Here is a 14,624-nt window from a genome sequence, read left to right as displayed (position 1 = left end):
GATCCTTACTTCTAGGTTGAATCTCTCCTTGGTCAGCTTCCAGTCGTTGTTCCTCGTTTGGCCCTCTGGTGCTCTGGAGAATAGAGTGACCCCCTCTTCTCTGTGGCAACCCCTCATATACCTGTATACAGCTATCATGTCCCCTCTGGCCCTCCTTTTCTCAAGGCTATCCATGCCCAGTTCCCGCAATCTCTCTTCGTAAGTCTTAGTTTCAAGTCCCCTAATCATTTTGGTTGCTCTTTTCTGCACCTTCTCCAGAGTTTCAATGTCTCTTTTGAAGTGTGCTGACCAGAACTGGATGCAGTACTCCAGATGTGGTCTGACCAGGGCGTAGTAGAGTGGTATTAATACTTCCCTGGTCTTGGAGTGTATCCCCCTGTTGATGCAGCTTAGGATGGTGTTGGCTTTTTTGGCCGCTGCTGCACATTGCTGGCTCATGTTTAGTTGATTATCCACCAAGATCTCTTTTGCAGTTACTGCTGCTAAGTGGGGTTTCTCCCAGGCTGTATGTGTGTCTAAATCTCTTAATTCTCCTTATTTCTACTTTAAAAATAAGGCTTAAAGCGTTACAAATCTTTCGGATAGGGTTTGGTAAATATTCGTAGCCTACTGATCAGGATCAGGGCCTCTCATTTTTCCTCCAGTATGTTCATTTCGGGTCTAGCAGCTGTGCACGTACATTTGGCCACAGATAGGGCTAGAGGAGAATGACAAATGACTTTGAAATGTCCTCTCTTCAGTCTTCTTTAAAAAAAAAAAGATGCTAGAAATTCTTGTTTTTAGTACTAGCTCTCTTTAGAGTGGAAAGAAATGCATGACCATTACTAATGCCACTGAACTCGCACCTGTGAGAAAGGAAGAGAAATGGCAGCGTTATTCCAGAAACGACAGTTATCAAACCCAAGGAATTTTAGTTCTTCCCCCCTGGCTTCCATTTCTCCTTCCATGCACCATTTAATGCCAGGCAAAAATGCTCCTGCATATAATTTCCTCCTTACATTTTCCTCTCGTTCTGTTTGACAAAAGGCAATTTTGCTTTTTTTTGAAGTTTGCTAGAAGAAGCGGAATAGCCTGGTGACATTTCCACAGATAGAGTGTTGTGTCCTATCCCGGGTCTACACAGATTGGAAACCCAGGAGGAAACCACACGGTGATATTTCAAATCGATCTTTTTATATAGAGAGCATCATTTATACCAGTGATTTTCAACCTTTTTTGAGTTGCGGCACATTTTTTACATATACAAAATCATGGGGCACATTGAGCAGGGCGGAGTGGGGGGGCTAAAAAAAGTTTGGACAATTTTTTTTATCTCTCTCTTCCTCCCTTTCGCTCTATTTCTCTCCCTCTTTCTCTCTCTTCCTTCCTTCCCCTCTCTATCCATCCCTCTTTCTCTCTTCCTTCCTTCCTCTCTTTTTTGCTCTCTTTCTATCTCTCCCTCCTTCCCTGCCTCTCTTTCTCTCTCTTGCTTGCTTTCTCTCTTTCTCTCTCTCTTGCTTTCTCTCTCTCTCTCTTTCTCTCTTGCTTTCTCTCTCTCTCTCTCTCTTTCTTTCTTTCTCTCTCTCTTTCTTTCTCTCTCTTGCTTTCTTTCTTTCTCTCTTTCTCTCTCTCTTGCTTTCTTTCTCTCTCTCTCTTTCTCTCTTGCTGAGCTTCGCGGCACACCTGACCATGTCTCGCGGCACACTAATGTGCCACGGCACACTGGTTGAAAAACACTGATTTATACAAGCCAAATTCATGTGTGTGAGTTCATCTTGGCAGCTTATCAGTGAGAGGAGTTAAGGGTTTGTTTGTTTGTTTGTTCGTTCGTTCGTTCGTTCGTTCGTTCTTTCTTTCTTTCTTTCATTCATTCATTCATTCATTCATTCAATTTTTTTTAATGCTGCCCTTCTCCTTAGACTCAGGGCGGCTTACAACATATTAGAAACATAGAAGATTAACAGCAGAAAAAGACCTCATGGTCCATCTAGTCTGCCCTTATACTATTTTCTGTATTTTATCTTAAGATGGATCTATGTTTATCCCAGGCATGTTTAAATTCAGTGACTGTGGATTTACCAACCACGTCTGCTGGAAGTTTGTTCCAAGGATCTACTACTCTTTCAGTAAAATAATATTTTCTCATGTTGCTTTTGATCTTTCCCACAACTAACTTCAGATTGTGTCTCCTTGTTCTTGTGTTCACTTTCCTATTAAAAACACTTCCCTCCTGAACCTTATTTAACCCTTTAATATATTTAAATGTTTCGATCATGTCCCCCCTTTTCCTTCTGTCCTCCAGACTATACAGATTGAGTTCATGAAGTCTTTCCTGATACGTTTTATGCTTAAGACCTTCCACCATTCTTGCAGCCCGTCTTTGGACCCGTTCAATTTTATCCATCTCTTTTTGTAGGTGAGGTCTCCAGAACTGAACACCGTATTCCAAATGGGGTCTCACCAGCGCTCTATATAGCGGGATCATAATCTCCCTCTTCCTGCTTGTTATACCTCTAGCTATGCAGCCAAGCATCCTACTTGCTTTCCCTAGCACTTTTTTTTAAACAGAGCCAGCCTATTGCCCCCACAATCCGGGTCCTCATTTTACCCACCTGGGAAGGATGGAAGAAGGCTGAGTCAACCTTGAGCCGCTGATGAGATATAAGGAGTCTCCAGTTTCACTGACTTACCATTACAGCTTCCCAGCATCTCCGCAGAGAGGGCAGATTTATTCCAAGGATTTTAGCAGAAAAATAACAGTGAATTAGCGAAACATGGATGAGACCCCAAAGCTTCAGCTGACTGCAAAACGTTGAAACCCCATCCTGAATTTCCCATCAGCCCCCCTTCAATACCTATGGGGAGTCGCCAACAATTCCTTAGAGTTAAAAAACTACAGACTACTTCCTTTTCTCATACATGCCACGCTTGTGGTCGTAAGTCAGGGGATAGGAAAGCCTGACCTGTTCACTTAACAACTGCGAGTGATGCACTTAACAACGGTGGCAAGAAAGGTGGATCAAATGAGGACCCAGATTGTTGGGGGCAAGAGGCTGATTCTGTAAACTGCTTAGAGAGGGCTGGAGAGCATTGTGAAGTGGCACATACTGTAAGTCTAAGTGCTATTGCTATTGTCCTTCCTTCCTTCCTTCCTTCCTTCCTTCCTCCCTTCTTTCCTTCCTTCCTTCTTCTTTCCTTCCTTCCTTCCTTCTTTCCTTCTTTCCTGCTTTCCTTCCTTCCTTCCTTCCTTCCTTCTTTCCTTCCTTAATGCTTTCCTTCCTTCTTTCCTTCCTTCTTTTCTTCCTTCCTTCTTTCCTTCCTTCCTGCTTTCCTTCCTCCCTCCCTCCCTTCTTTCCTTCTTTCCTTCCTTCCATCTTTCCTGCCTTCCTGCTTTCCTTCCTTCCTGCTTTCCTTCCTTCCTGCTTTCCTTCCTTCCTTCTTTCCTTCCTTCTTTCCTTCCTTAATGCTTTCCTTCCTTCCTTCTTTCCTTCCTTCCTTCCTTCTTTTCTTCCTTCCTTCTTTCCTTCCTTCCTTCTTTCCTTCCTTCCTGCTTTCCTTCCTTCTTTCCTTCCTTCCTTCCTCCCTTCTTTCCTTCCTTCCTTCTTTCCTTCCTTCCTTCTTTCCTTCCTTCTTTCCTTCCTTCCTTCCTTCTTTCCTTCCTTCCTTCCTTCCTTCCTCCCTCCCTCGTTTCCTTTCCCTTCCTCCTTCCCTCTCTGCCTCCCTTCCTTCCTCTGCCCACTGCCAGCAGTTCAGTCTTGACCAACTCAAGGTTGACTCAGCCTTCCATACGATGTGGGTCAAATGAGGACCCAGATTGTTGGGGCAATATGCTGACTCTGTAAACTGCTTAGAGAGTGCTGGAGAGCACATACTGTACGTCTAAGTACTATTGCTATTTCCTTCCTTCCTTCCTTCCTTCCTTCCTTCCTTATTTTATTTATTTATTTATTTATTTTATTTATTGGATTTGTATGCCGCCCCTCTCCGAAGACTCGGGGCGGCTAACAACAGTGATAAAAACAGGATGTAAAAATCCAATACTAAAACAGCTAAAAACCCTTGTTATAAAACCAATCGTACATACAAATATACCATGCATAAATTGTAGAGGCCTAGGGGGAAAGATTATCTTAATTCCCCCATGCCTGACGGCAGAGGTGGGTTTTAAGGAGCTTATGAAAGGCAAGGAGGGTGGGGGCAATTCTGATCCTTCCTTCCTCCATCCCACCCTCCCCTCCTTCCTCCCCCCTCCCTCTCTACCTCCCTCCACCCCTCTTTCCTTCCTTCCCTCCTTCCCAGTGGTTAGAATGCAGTTTTCCAGGCTAACTCTGCCAACTGCCTGCAGTTCAATCCTAACTGGTTCAAGGTTGACTCAGCCTTCCATCTTTCTGAGGTTGGTAACATGCTGACCCAGATCGTTGCGGGCAAGAGGCTGACTCTGAGCCACTTAGAGAGGGCAGTGAAGGCACTCTGAAGGGGTATATAAGTCTAAGTGCTGTTGCTATAGTGCTAATAGCTAAATGTAATGCACCCAGATTCCATGCCTAAAGAAGGACTGGAAGCCATAGTTTCCTGGTTTCTAGGTCAGTGCCTAACGACACCAAACTGGCCTTTTCTCCTTCCTTTGATACATCTGCTTAATCAGTTTCTTGCCTCATAAATTTGGGAGGAGAAATTTGCAATTTGCCTCCCTCCTGGCACTCCAATAGAACAATGCCTAGTTTATTTCCAGCCTGGTTTATACAGTGCACCCTAGGTCGCTTCCCTTTAAGAGATCGTGGAATTGATTAAACCCCGAGGGCAGAGTGATATTGCTGCCAAAGAGGTAGAGCGTAAATGTTCTGCCAATTGGGTGAGTAAGGTTGATTTTTTTTAAAAAAAAAAAAGTTGTTTTAAGAGCAAGAGACTCTTAATGCCTCTGTTTTGCATTCTCTTGCTTCCTTTTTCTCTGTGGTTTCTCAGCTTCGGCAACTTGAAGATATATATTGCATATTTGACAACTATGACAATCATTAAGTCAGTGTTTCCCAACCTTGGCAACTTGGAGATATTTGGACTTCAACTCCCAGAATTCCCCAGCCAGCAGACGCTGGCTGGGGAAATCTGGGAGTTGAAGTCCAAATATCTTCAAGTTGCCAAGGTTGGGAAACACTGCATTAAGTGTTGTAACACATGATTCTTGACAAATCTATATTTCCTTTTATGTATATTGAGAGCATATGCACCAAGGCAAATTCCTTGTGTGTTCAATCAAACTTGGCCAATAAAGAATTCTATTCTATTCTATTCTATTCTATTCTATTCTATTCTATTCTATTCTTGGGCATCAACTTCTAGAATTCCTCAGCCGCAGTGATGGGCTCCTACGGGTATGGTCAGATACACAGAACAGGTAGAAAAAATGTGATTTTTTTTCCTATTTTTCTCTTCTGGGCTCTGGGTCTGTTTTTCCTATCGCAGTAAATGAGGTTGAATGTGTATGATTTTAGAGAGCTCTGTGTGCGTGTGTGTGTACATACACATACAGTTTATATAGTAGATAATGTATTTTTTTGTGTTCCTGTGTGTAATATGTATGTACACGTATGGCTTGTATACATAGAATTAAAGAGTATATTTTGGAGGTTCAGTAATAGTAAATAGATAGGGAAATTGTATCTCTTTGAGGCAAGGAGAGGCCAGGGACCCTAATCCTAACCCTGGACGTGAGTGACATCAAGTTGGCCACCTTTAAACAGTCACGTGACCTTTAAGACACCCCCTGGTCACATGATCGTCAAGCCACTCCCGCCTGGTCACATGGCCAGCAAGCCACACCCACAAAATAAGCCACGCCCTCGTGGTGGTAGTAAAAAAGGTTGCAGCCCTTCATTGCCCACATCCCCCCTTAGGTTTCTTTTTGGATTCCGGGCACCTTGGATAATCTGAAGTTTCGAAATCAGGCCCAGAAAATCAGATTTGCCTGTTGCTTCCCCAAAAGCTAATCTCCCTGCTGCTTCTTCCTTCTTGTCTTCTCCAGGGTAATGATGATGATGAGTCTGTGGATAAGAACAAGTGCTGTACGCTTTGTAACATGTCCTTTACCTCGGCGGTGGTGGCTGAGTCACACTATCAAGGGAAAATCCATGCCAAAAGGTTAAAACTCTTGCTAGGAGTCCAGCCGACTTTAAAAGCCACCGGTAAGTCCAATGATGCTGGTAAGAAATTGTCTTATGTGTAGACACCCCAAAAGAAGTCAATAAGGGGCTGCCCCAAAGAAGAGGGAGTCAAGCTATTCTCCAAAGCACCTGAGGGTAGAACAAGAAGCAATGGGTGGAAGCTGAACAAGGAGAGAAGCAACTTAGAACTCAGGAGAAATTTCCTGAGAGTTAGAACAATTGGCATGTTTACATTCAGTTACTGTGGATTTACCAACCACATCGGCTGGAAGTTTGTTCCAAGGATCTATTACTCTTTTGGTGAAATAATATTTTCTCATGTTGCTTCTGATCTTTCCCCCAACTCACTTCAGATTGTGCCCCCTTGGTCTTGTGTTCACTTTCCTATTAAAAATGCTTTCCTCCTAAACCTTATTTAACCCTTTAACCTATTTAAATGTTTCCATCATGTCCCCCCTTTCCCTTCATGTCCCCTAGGCCCTGCCAACCATCATTGTCTGGCCAATGGGACCTGGAGAAGGCCAACTCTGTGGGACCTAACCGGCTGCTGGGATACATCAGGCAGAAGACAGTCCCGTAGATAGTCTGGTCCTAAGCCATGTAGGGCTTTATAGGTCACAACCAGAACTTTGAATTGTGCCCAGAGACCCATTGGCAACCAGTGCAGCTCATGGAGTGATGTTGAGATGTGGGCAGATCTTGGTAGCCCCACTATACATTTTCCACTTTAGCTTGTAAAAATGAGACTTTATGTATAAAGAGACTGATTTGAAATTTCAATGCATGGATTCCTCCTTTTTTTTGTTCAAGCTGCATAGGCCGGAATAGAACACTGCCCATCTCCCTGGGGCAGTGGTTCTCAACCTTTCTAAGACCGCGACCCCTTAATACAGTTCCTCGTGTTGTGGTGACCCCCAACCATAAGTCTAGCGCCAATTCTCCCAACAGAGCTTTGAGCTGATTGGCAGGAAGGTCAGAGGGACGCCCCCACTGTAAACGCCTGATTGGTCAGATTGTAAAAATATGTTCCAAGATGCCAGAATAGAAGCTTTAGTTCCTAATACCAGGAGAAATTTGTCTTTTCCCAGGGTCTCAGGCGACCCCCATGAAATGGTCATTCGACCCCCAAAGGGGTCCCGATCCCCAGGTTGAGAACCACTGCCCTAGGGACTCTAGGTGGCTCAAAACCAAAATCAAAACATACAAATGATATTAAAATCTCTAAAAAACAATTGAAAACCATTGAAATCCTACTAATAAAAACCATACATACCATTTATGGCCAGATCTCCACGGTACACCATCAGATCAACGGGCCCAGGCCTGCTGGAAAAGCCAGGTCTAACCATCCATCGGATTCCGTTGTTCTAAAAGTAACTCCCATTTGTTTGAAATGTGCTTGTCAATTTAACACTTCTTCCTCTGGCAGTGCGCAACCACTTCTGGAATTGCCTCTAGCTCAGTGCAGGCATTTATATCTCCTTCCAGCAGCCCACGGAATAAAAACATCATTTTACTTTTAACTTTTAACAGAGATGTTAGGGAAGGGAGAGAAATTCTTCTTACAGAGCATTTTTTGGGTTGGCTGGCCTCTTGAATTTTGCCTGGGGTTTCAGCTTCCTCCTCTTCCTCTGCTTAGACTATCCAGCCACCATTAGTTTTCACATTTAAGAAGTCGAGTGTCAGTAGCAGATAATTTAGCCATTGGAATGTCACCTGCAAAACTCTGTGCAAAGTTCTTATGTGGAGAGAAGCAGCATTTTTCAAAGGTTGTTCTTAAACAGAAGATTAAAAGGACAAGCAAGAACAGCCATAAAGTACACTGCATTTTACTTTTGCATTTCATACTTTTTAAAAAAAAATTACATAGATAATAAACCAAACAACAAATAAGCAGAAAAGAAAAAACACAATACAATAAGTATGACATAGCAGTAAATAATAAACAAAACATATAAATACGACATTTGGGAAACAAAAGTTTCCCCACTTCTTTTTTGAATGTTCAATCAGAGAATTTTCCTTTGTCACTTAATATTTATTCTTTTATTTGACGTGTTGCTTTGCTTGAATTTTAATTATTTCTCCCTTGTTCTTTCCTTTAGCCAATCGTAAAACTTTCCCCATATCTTATAATAATCTGAGTCTTCTTTTCCCTCTGATTTTTTGGACATCCTCTCCATCTCTGGACAGTCTAATATTTTTTAAATTATTGTATTTTCTTCTGGTGTTTTGTCTGTTTTCCATTGCTGGGCATATGCTATCCTAGCAGCTGTTAGTATGTGTATAGATAAATATCTTACCTCTTTTTTCATTTTTTTGGTTGAAAATGCCCAATAGATATAATTCTGGGGTTTTTTCCAAATTCTTCCTTTGTTATTTCTTTTCGCCAATCTGTTATCTTATTCCAATAATTTTTTGCCTGCAGACATGTCCACCATTGATGATAGAACGTGCCTTTTTCTTTTTTACACTTCCAACATAATGATGAAACTTTTGGAAACATTTTCGAAAGCCTTTCCGGTGATAAATGCCACCTGTAAAACATCTGTAGTTGGTTCTCCTTGAATGCAGTCGATTTTGTCATCTGCCAATATGATATATGATAAGTTGGGGAATAAATTTCGGTTACACAATTGAACTAGAAAAATGGGGGAAATTATGCATTTCATACTTCTAAGGGGGGGGGGGGATCTGATTAATACAATCGACCTAAGACTATTCCCATTTTGGGTTTGCGATAGAATTCCCTCATTGTTAGCCTCTTGTCTAGGACTAATGATAAGTGGTACTAAGATATTCACTGTGGTGGAATGCTGCCTGGATGCCCAGGAGAGAGAAAGAATGCATTGCAGAGGAGCAAGAGATAACTCAGATAACTCAATTTGTGTGGGAGACAGAGTGGAATGCACATCTTATGGTCTGTGTTCTTTCTTTCTTTCTGTATTTATATTTATTTGTTTCTTTTGTCAAGTATGTATTGGTGGTATGCAAAGATATAATACCTTCGGAACTGCCTTCTGCCACACGAATCCCAGCGGCCGATAAGGTTCCACAGAGTTGGCCTTCCCTGGGTCCCATCGACTAAACAATGTTGTCTGCTGGTCCCCAGGGGAAGAGCCTTCTCTGTGGCGGCCCCGGCCCTCTGGAATCAACTCTCCCCGGAGATCAGAACTGCCCCCACCCTCCTTGTCTTTCGTAAATTGCTTAAGACCCACCTATGTCGCCAGGCATGGGGGAATTGAGACATCTCCCCCAGGCTTTTATAGTTTTATGTATGGTATGTGTGTGCTGCATGGTTTTTAAATGATAGGTTTTTTTAGATGCTTTTTTAATATTAGATTTGTTTACATTGTCACACTGTTATATTATTGTTGTGATCCGCCCCGAGTCTTCGGAGAGGGGCAGCACACAAATCTAATAAATTATTATTAATTATGGACTGATGGACAGCCCAGCTTCCACCTCTCTCTCTTTCTCTTTCTCTCTCTCCTTCTCTCCCTCCATCTCCCTCTTTCTGCCAGCTCCATTCCCTCTTCCCCCTTGGAGCTCTCAGTTTGCTTAATATAAAATTGATTAAAACCAAAATCAAGGAAAGGTTAAGAGGCAGAGAGAGGAAGTAGTTGGAGAAAGACAGAGGTGGGGTGGAGAAAGGAAGGAAGGAAGGAAGGAAGGAAGGAAGGAAGGAGAGAAGGGAAGGTAGATGGGAGAGATGGAGAGAGTAGGAGGGGAGTGTGAAAGAGAAACATGAACATGGACTGATAACCTATTAACATGATAGAGGTACTGATATGAAAATAAAAGAGACCAGCTAGAATTATGCAACTATGTATGTTATGGTTATGTTTTTAAGGTATATGCATTGATATATGTATGAATATGGAGTTTAAAATAATTTAAAAAGGAAACACATGGAGGTGTGACAGGAAGGACTTAGAATTTCTACTTGGTTGCCGAATAGACTGAATTACTTTGGAAATAAGTGGAACCCTTATCTTAGCTTAACTTGTCTGGAAGGCAATTTTATTCCAGCTGGGGAAATGCTTATAATGTTAATTAACAAGTTAGCAAAATGCAGTGATAAAACTTTCAGTAATTTCAACCAAACGCTTCTTCCCTCCCTCTGGCCCCAAATCCTTGCCTTATGGCTCCAGGGGTAACTCAACATGGTGTTTGCATGCCGATATATTTCCGAGCAGAGATGGGAGGGAAAGATCACCTTTGATGTTCAGTGACCCCAGAATAGTTTCTTAGTCCTGTTTAAAAATGACAACAAGACAGGTCAGGTCCTCCTCAACCCCAACCATCATTTTTTTTTAAACTTAAGCTGGGTACATAGAACATACAATAATTGAGTGGGAAGGGACCTTGGAGGTCTTCTAGTCCAACCCTCTGCTTAAGCGGGAGACCTTTTACCCATGGTGAAATCCATTTTTTTTTTACTACTAGTTCTGTAGGTGTGGCTTGGTGGGTGTGGCAAGGGAAGGATACTGCAAACTCTCCATTCCCTCCTGTTAGTACTATGTACATAACAGTTGAGTTTGGCAATATATAAACAAGCTATAAATGCATGAATGCTTGTATGTATTGAAACACTATGTCTTTCAGAGTTAGTGTTGGGTATTGTGTTTTTCCAGTCATTTGCGCTGATTCATGGTGACTGCTGTAGTAAGAACTGTGTGTTCAACGATAGTTTATATATCTGTAAGCTGTACAAGTAAGGCTTCTAGTATTGTTAATGTATTGAGAGAGATTGACTGATTTGACTGTGTGTGACTGGACTGTGTAGCTTGACTACAATATGGCATTGTTTTGTCAACGGGACCCGGAGAAGGCCAACTCTGTGGGACCTAATCGGCCGCTGGGATTCATGCGGCAGAAGGCGGTCTCGTAGGTATTCTAGTCCGATGCCATGTAGGGCTTTATAGGTCATTACCAACACATTACCAACATGACATACTCAATTCCTGCAACCATTCTTCATATATTTGATTGATTGATTGATTGATTGATTGATTGATTGGATTTGTATGCCATCCCTCTCCGTAGACTCGGGGCGGCTAACAATAATAGTACAAAACATCATGTAAATACTAAAAACTAATACTAAAACAATTAAAAAACCCTTATTTGTAAAACCAAACATACATGCAAAGAAACATACCATGCATAAATTGTAAAGGCCTAGGGGGAAAGAATATCTCAGTTTCCCCATGCCTGACGGCAGAGGTCGGTTTTAAGGAGCTTACGAAAGGCGAGGAGGGGGGGCAATTCTAATCTCTGGAGGGAGTTGGTTCCAGAGGGCTGGGGCCGCCACAGAGAAGGCTCTTCCCCTGGGGCCCGCCAAACAACATTGTTTTGTTGACGAAACCCGTAGAAGGCCCACTCTGTGGGACCTAACCGGTCGCTGGGATTCGTGTGGCAGAAGGCGGTCTCGTAGATACCCTAATTATCTTTGGGGCTCTTCTCTGCTATCTTTCTAGAATCTCAACATCTTGTTTATACCCTGGCGCCCAAAATATGACAATTAGGTGTGTACCGGAAGCTTTGGGATAGGGACCTGGGTGACTCCATTGCTGCTTGCTTTCTTTTGCAGAAACAAACCTGAGTTCTCTTAAGGAGCCACATGTGGACAGCTCTCCAGCCGTGTCTCCACCCCACCAGAGAAGAGATTCCGATAGGTATTGCCAGCTCTGTGCAGCGTGGTTTAACAACCCAATGATGGCACAGCAACACTATGACGGGAAAAAGCACAAAAAGAACGCAGCCAGGGCCGACCTACTAGAGCAGCTAGGAACGACATTGGACCTAGGCGAGGTAAGAGGTAAGATATTTTAGTCTTCTCAAATCGTCGTCTTGAAAAAGTCATTGGGGGAATGGAAGTGGATTGTGCCCTTTTGCGTAGGGACCCATCCCAAAATTAAAACCAGGCCCAAATTGGTGAACCTGCACAACCATTGAGATGAGTCCTTGTGATTAACAATGGGGTATCTCCCTGCCTGTTGAGTGACCAGATCCAAATACAATATGATGTACTTTATGGATTACTCAACTGACCATCTCAAACAGGAGCGCCGGCCATAAAAAAATACAATAAACTGAGATAAAATGCAATAAAACGGCTACGGTGAGATAAAATGGAATAATATATAGTAGTCAAGATAAAAGTGAAGTAAGATCAAGTAGCATCAGATAAAATTGAAGAAGAAGAAGAAGAAGAAGAGAACTTTATTTAGTCAATTGACTGTATTGAAGGCGTAGATTGTATTTCGATACGGATTTGGGGAAGGAATTATTGCATGCGCGGAAGCAAAGAAAGCACTGAAAATGGGTGAAATCTCTCTCGCACAAGTGTCCTCATGCGATATTTCCCTTCCTGCGCATGTGCAAAAGACGAATCTTGTGCAAGGGTGCACATGCGCATATCAGGTATGCATAGCTGCATGCACATGATTTTCGCTACCACACTATAGTGTGGCCCGTACCGGGTGCGGCCCACTACTGATTGTCACTCCTACAGTGAACTCCAACCTGATCAATTCAATTTATTAGATTTCCTCTGAGGACCGACTCACAACATGCAATACAAACAATATGTGTACAAATCGAATAGTTAAAAAACGGTAACTAAAAACCCATTATATAAAAAACAGTCAGTCTACTCAATCACATCCACACATAACATTTGATGGTCAGAGAAGAAGGGGGCATGATCTAGCTGCCCCATGGCTGGCGACATAGGTGGGTCTTAAGGGTCTTGCGCAAGGCGAGAAGGGTGGGGGCAGTGCGAATCTCTGGGGGGAGCTGATTTTCTCGATCCACCTTTTCTATCCTGTGCATGATTTTATACACTTCAATCAAGTCACCCCTTCAACGCTGTCTTTCAAGGCTGAAGAGACCAAGGGGTTGCAACCTGGTTTCGTAAGGGAGGGGCTCCATTCCCTTGATAATTCTTGTTGCCCTTATTTGCACCTTTTCCAGTTCCATTCTATCCTCCTTGAGGTGTCTGTCTTTGATGCTGGGGGTGGGTGGGTAGGAATAACCCCTTCAGAAAGGGTATCCTCCTTGATCTACAGCTGAGGTTAGATCAACATTTCTCAGCTGTGTCTAGGGGGACATTTGTATAGAGGTCCACCTCGTGCACCAGTTGCAACCCTATCTAGCCAAGGAGGCTCTTTGTATAGTCACAACATTGTGGGAATTAGTTGTTTAGTAGAGGGATGGCACGGGTGGGGTAGGGGGGGTACAACTGTCCTTGTGTCTAGCTGTTTTGGTGTGCAATGCTCTAAAGCAGTGTTTCTCAATCTTGGCTGTTTGAAGATGTGTGGACTTCAACTCCCAGAATTCCACAGTCATGGCTTCAGGTTGGACTATTTACGGGATCATCAGCGACCGATTAGGGCCCACAAGGCTGATCTCGTCAATGTCCTGTCAGCTACACAGTGTCAGATGGTGGGGCCTTCTCTGTGGTGGCTCCAGCTCTCTGAAATGAACTTCCCCTGGAGATCCACACGATCCCTGCCCTCCTGGTTTTCCGGAAGGCTGTGAAAACTTAGCTTTGCTGGCAGGACTGGGGTTGGTGAGCCATTCCATCTACCCCTAACTGAATGGATATGAATTACTCCTTTTTAAAAGATTTTAAATTGTTTTTATATTGTTTTAAACTGTTGTACGCCATTCCAAAGTCCGGAAGGAGTTGGGCGGCTTACAAATTGCACAAACAAATGAACAAACAAATAAATAAATAGCACCTTTGAGGATGACCCTTGGTTGGCCTGATTTGGCCTAAACTCAATTTTTCTAAAATAGCTTTATTCGGAGTAGAGTTTGGCCCAACACTTCATTGACGTTTCCACACTTCTCTTTCACCTTAATGGAAACAATCTTGCCTCCAATTGCATTTTTCTTTCTCACGGGATAAAAAACCTTTCAGTTAAATTTTTATGATGGTGCGTGACATTCCAGCAGTTATTTAGGTGATAAAAAGAGCCATATGCGAATGAAGGTTTTAAAGCCGCCCCGGCAATACCTTTTCCATCGCTTGCAAAAACAAACTAGCCTGATCTTGGTTAATGAAGCAAAATTGCAACGTCACACCTATTCCTCCAGGATAAGCGTCTTCAAAAGGTTTTGGAAGATCAGAGTGAACACTTGGTTTTTATCTCTCTCCTCCCCCCTCCCTTCTTTCCAAATAATGCCTCCAACTTCCTGCAGTCAGGGACTATTAGCTGGTGGCCCATCAAACACGGAACATTTTATCCATTTATGTTTCACAAAAAGGGTTGAAAATAGAACGCTTTCCCGGGGCAACATAAATGTGGTGGATTTCTTTAAAAAAATAATAATATTACACTTCTTTTTTAAATACCCTCCTTTCTCAATTCTGCACAATATAGATTGAGCTTCTAGATATACCAAAAGCTTAAAAAAAACCCCTCATCTTTAATGAAGGGTATCCTTCCCTTAAGATTGAACTCGCACCCTAGA

At 42.7% G+C, this 14,624-nt stretch overlaps 1 protein-coding gene across 8 annotated transcripts in view; it reads left to right on the top strand.

Moving 5' to 3' along the window:
* The window catches only part of ZMAT4 (zinc finger matrin-type 4), a 196,723-nt gene that overhangs the window by 127,111 nt on the left and 54,988 nt on the right, over window positions 1-14,624 (top strand). For 6 of the 8 annotated variants that reach the window (XR_011560424.1, XM_070765339.1, XM_070765334.1 and 3 more), the window contains 2 exons: window positions 5,999-6,158; window positions 11,734-11,961. Coding sequence is in view for 7 of the 8 variants with exons in the window: in XM_070765339.1 (XP_070621440.1) it covers window positions 5,999-6,158; window positions 11,734-11,961 (388 nt within the window). In the remaining variant the exon portion in view is untranslated. The remainder of the gene's footprint in view (window positions 1-5,998; window positions 6,159-11,733; window positions 11,962-14,624) is intronic. The other 2 variants (XM_070765340.1, XM_070765341.1) reach the window with 2 other exon arrangements.

Source organism: Erythrolamprus reginae, chromosome 12 (assembly GCF_031021105.1).
Source record: "Erythrolamprus reginae isolate rEryReg1 chromosome 12, rEryReg1.hap1, whole genome shotgun sequence".
NCBI lineage: Eukaryota > Metazoa > Chordata > Lepidosauria > Squamata > Dipsadidae > Erythrolamprus > Erythrolamprus reginae.
This window is presented reverse-complemented; position numbering and strand designations above follow the sequence as displayed.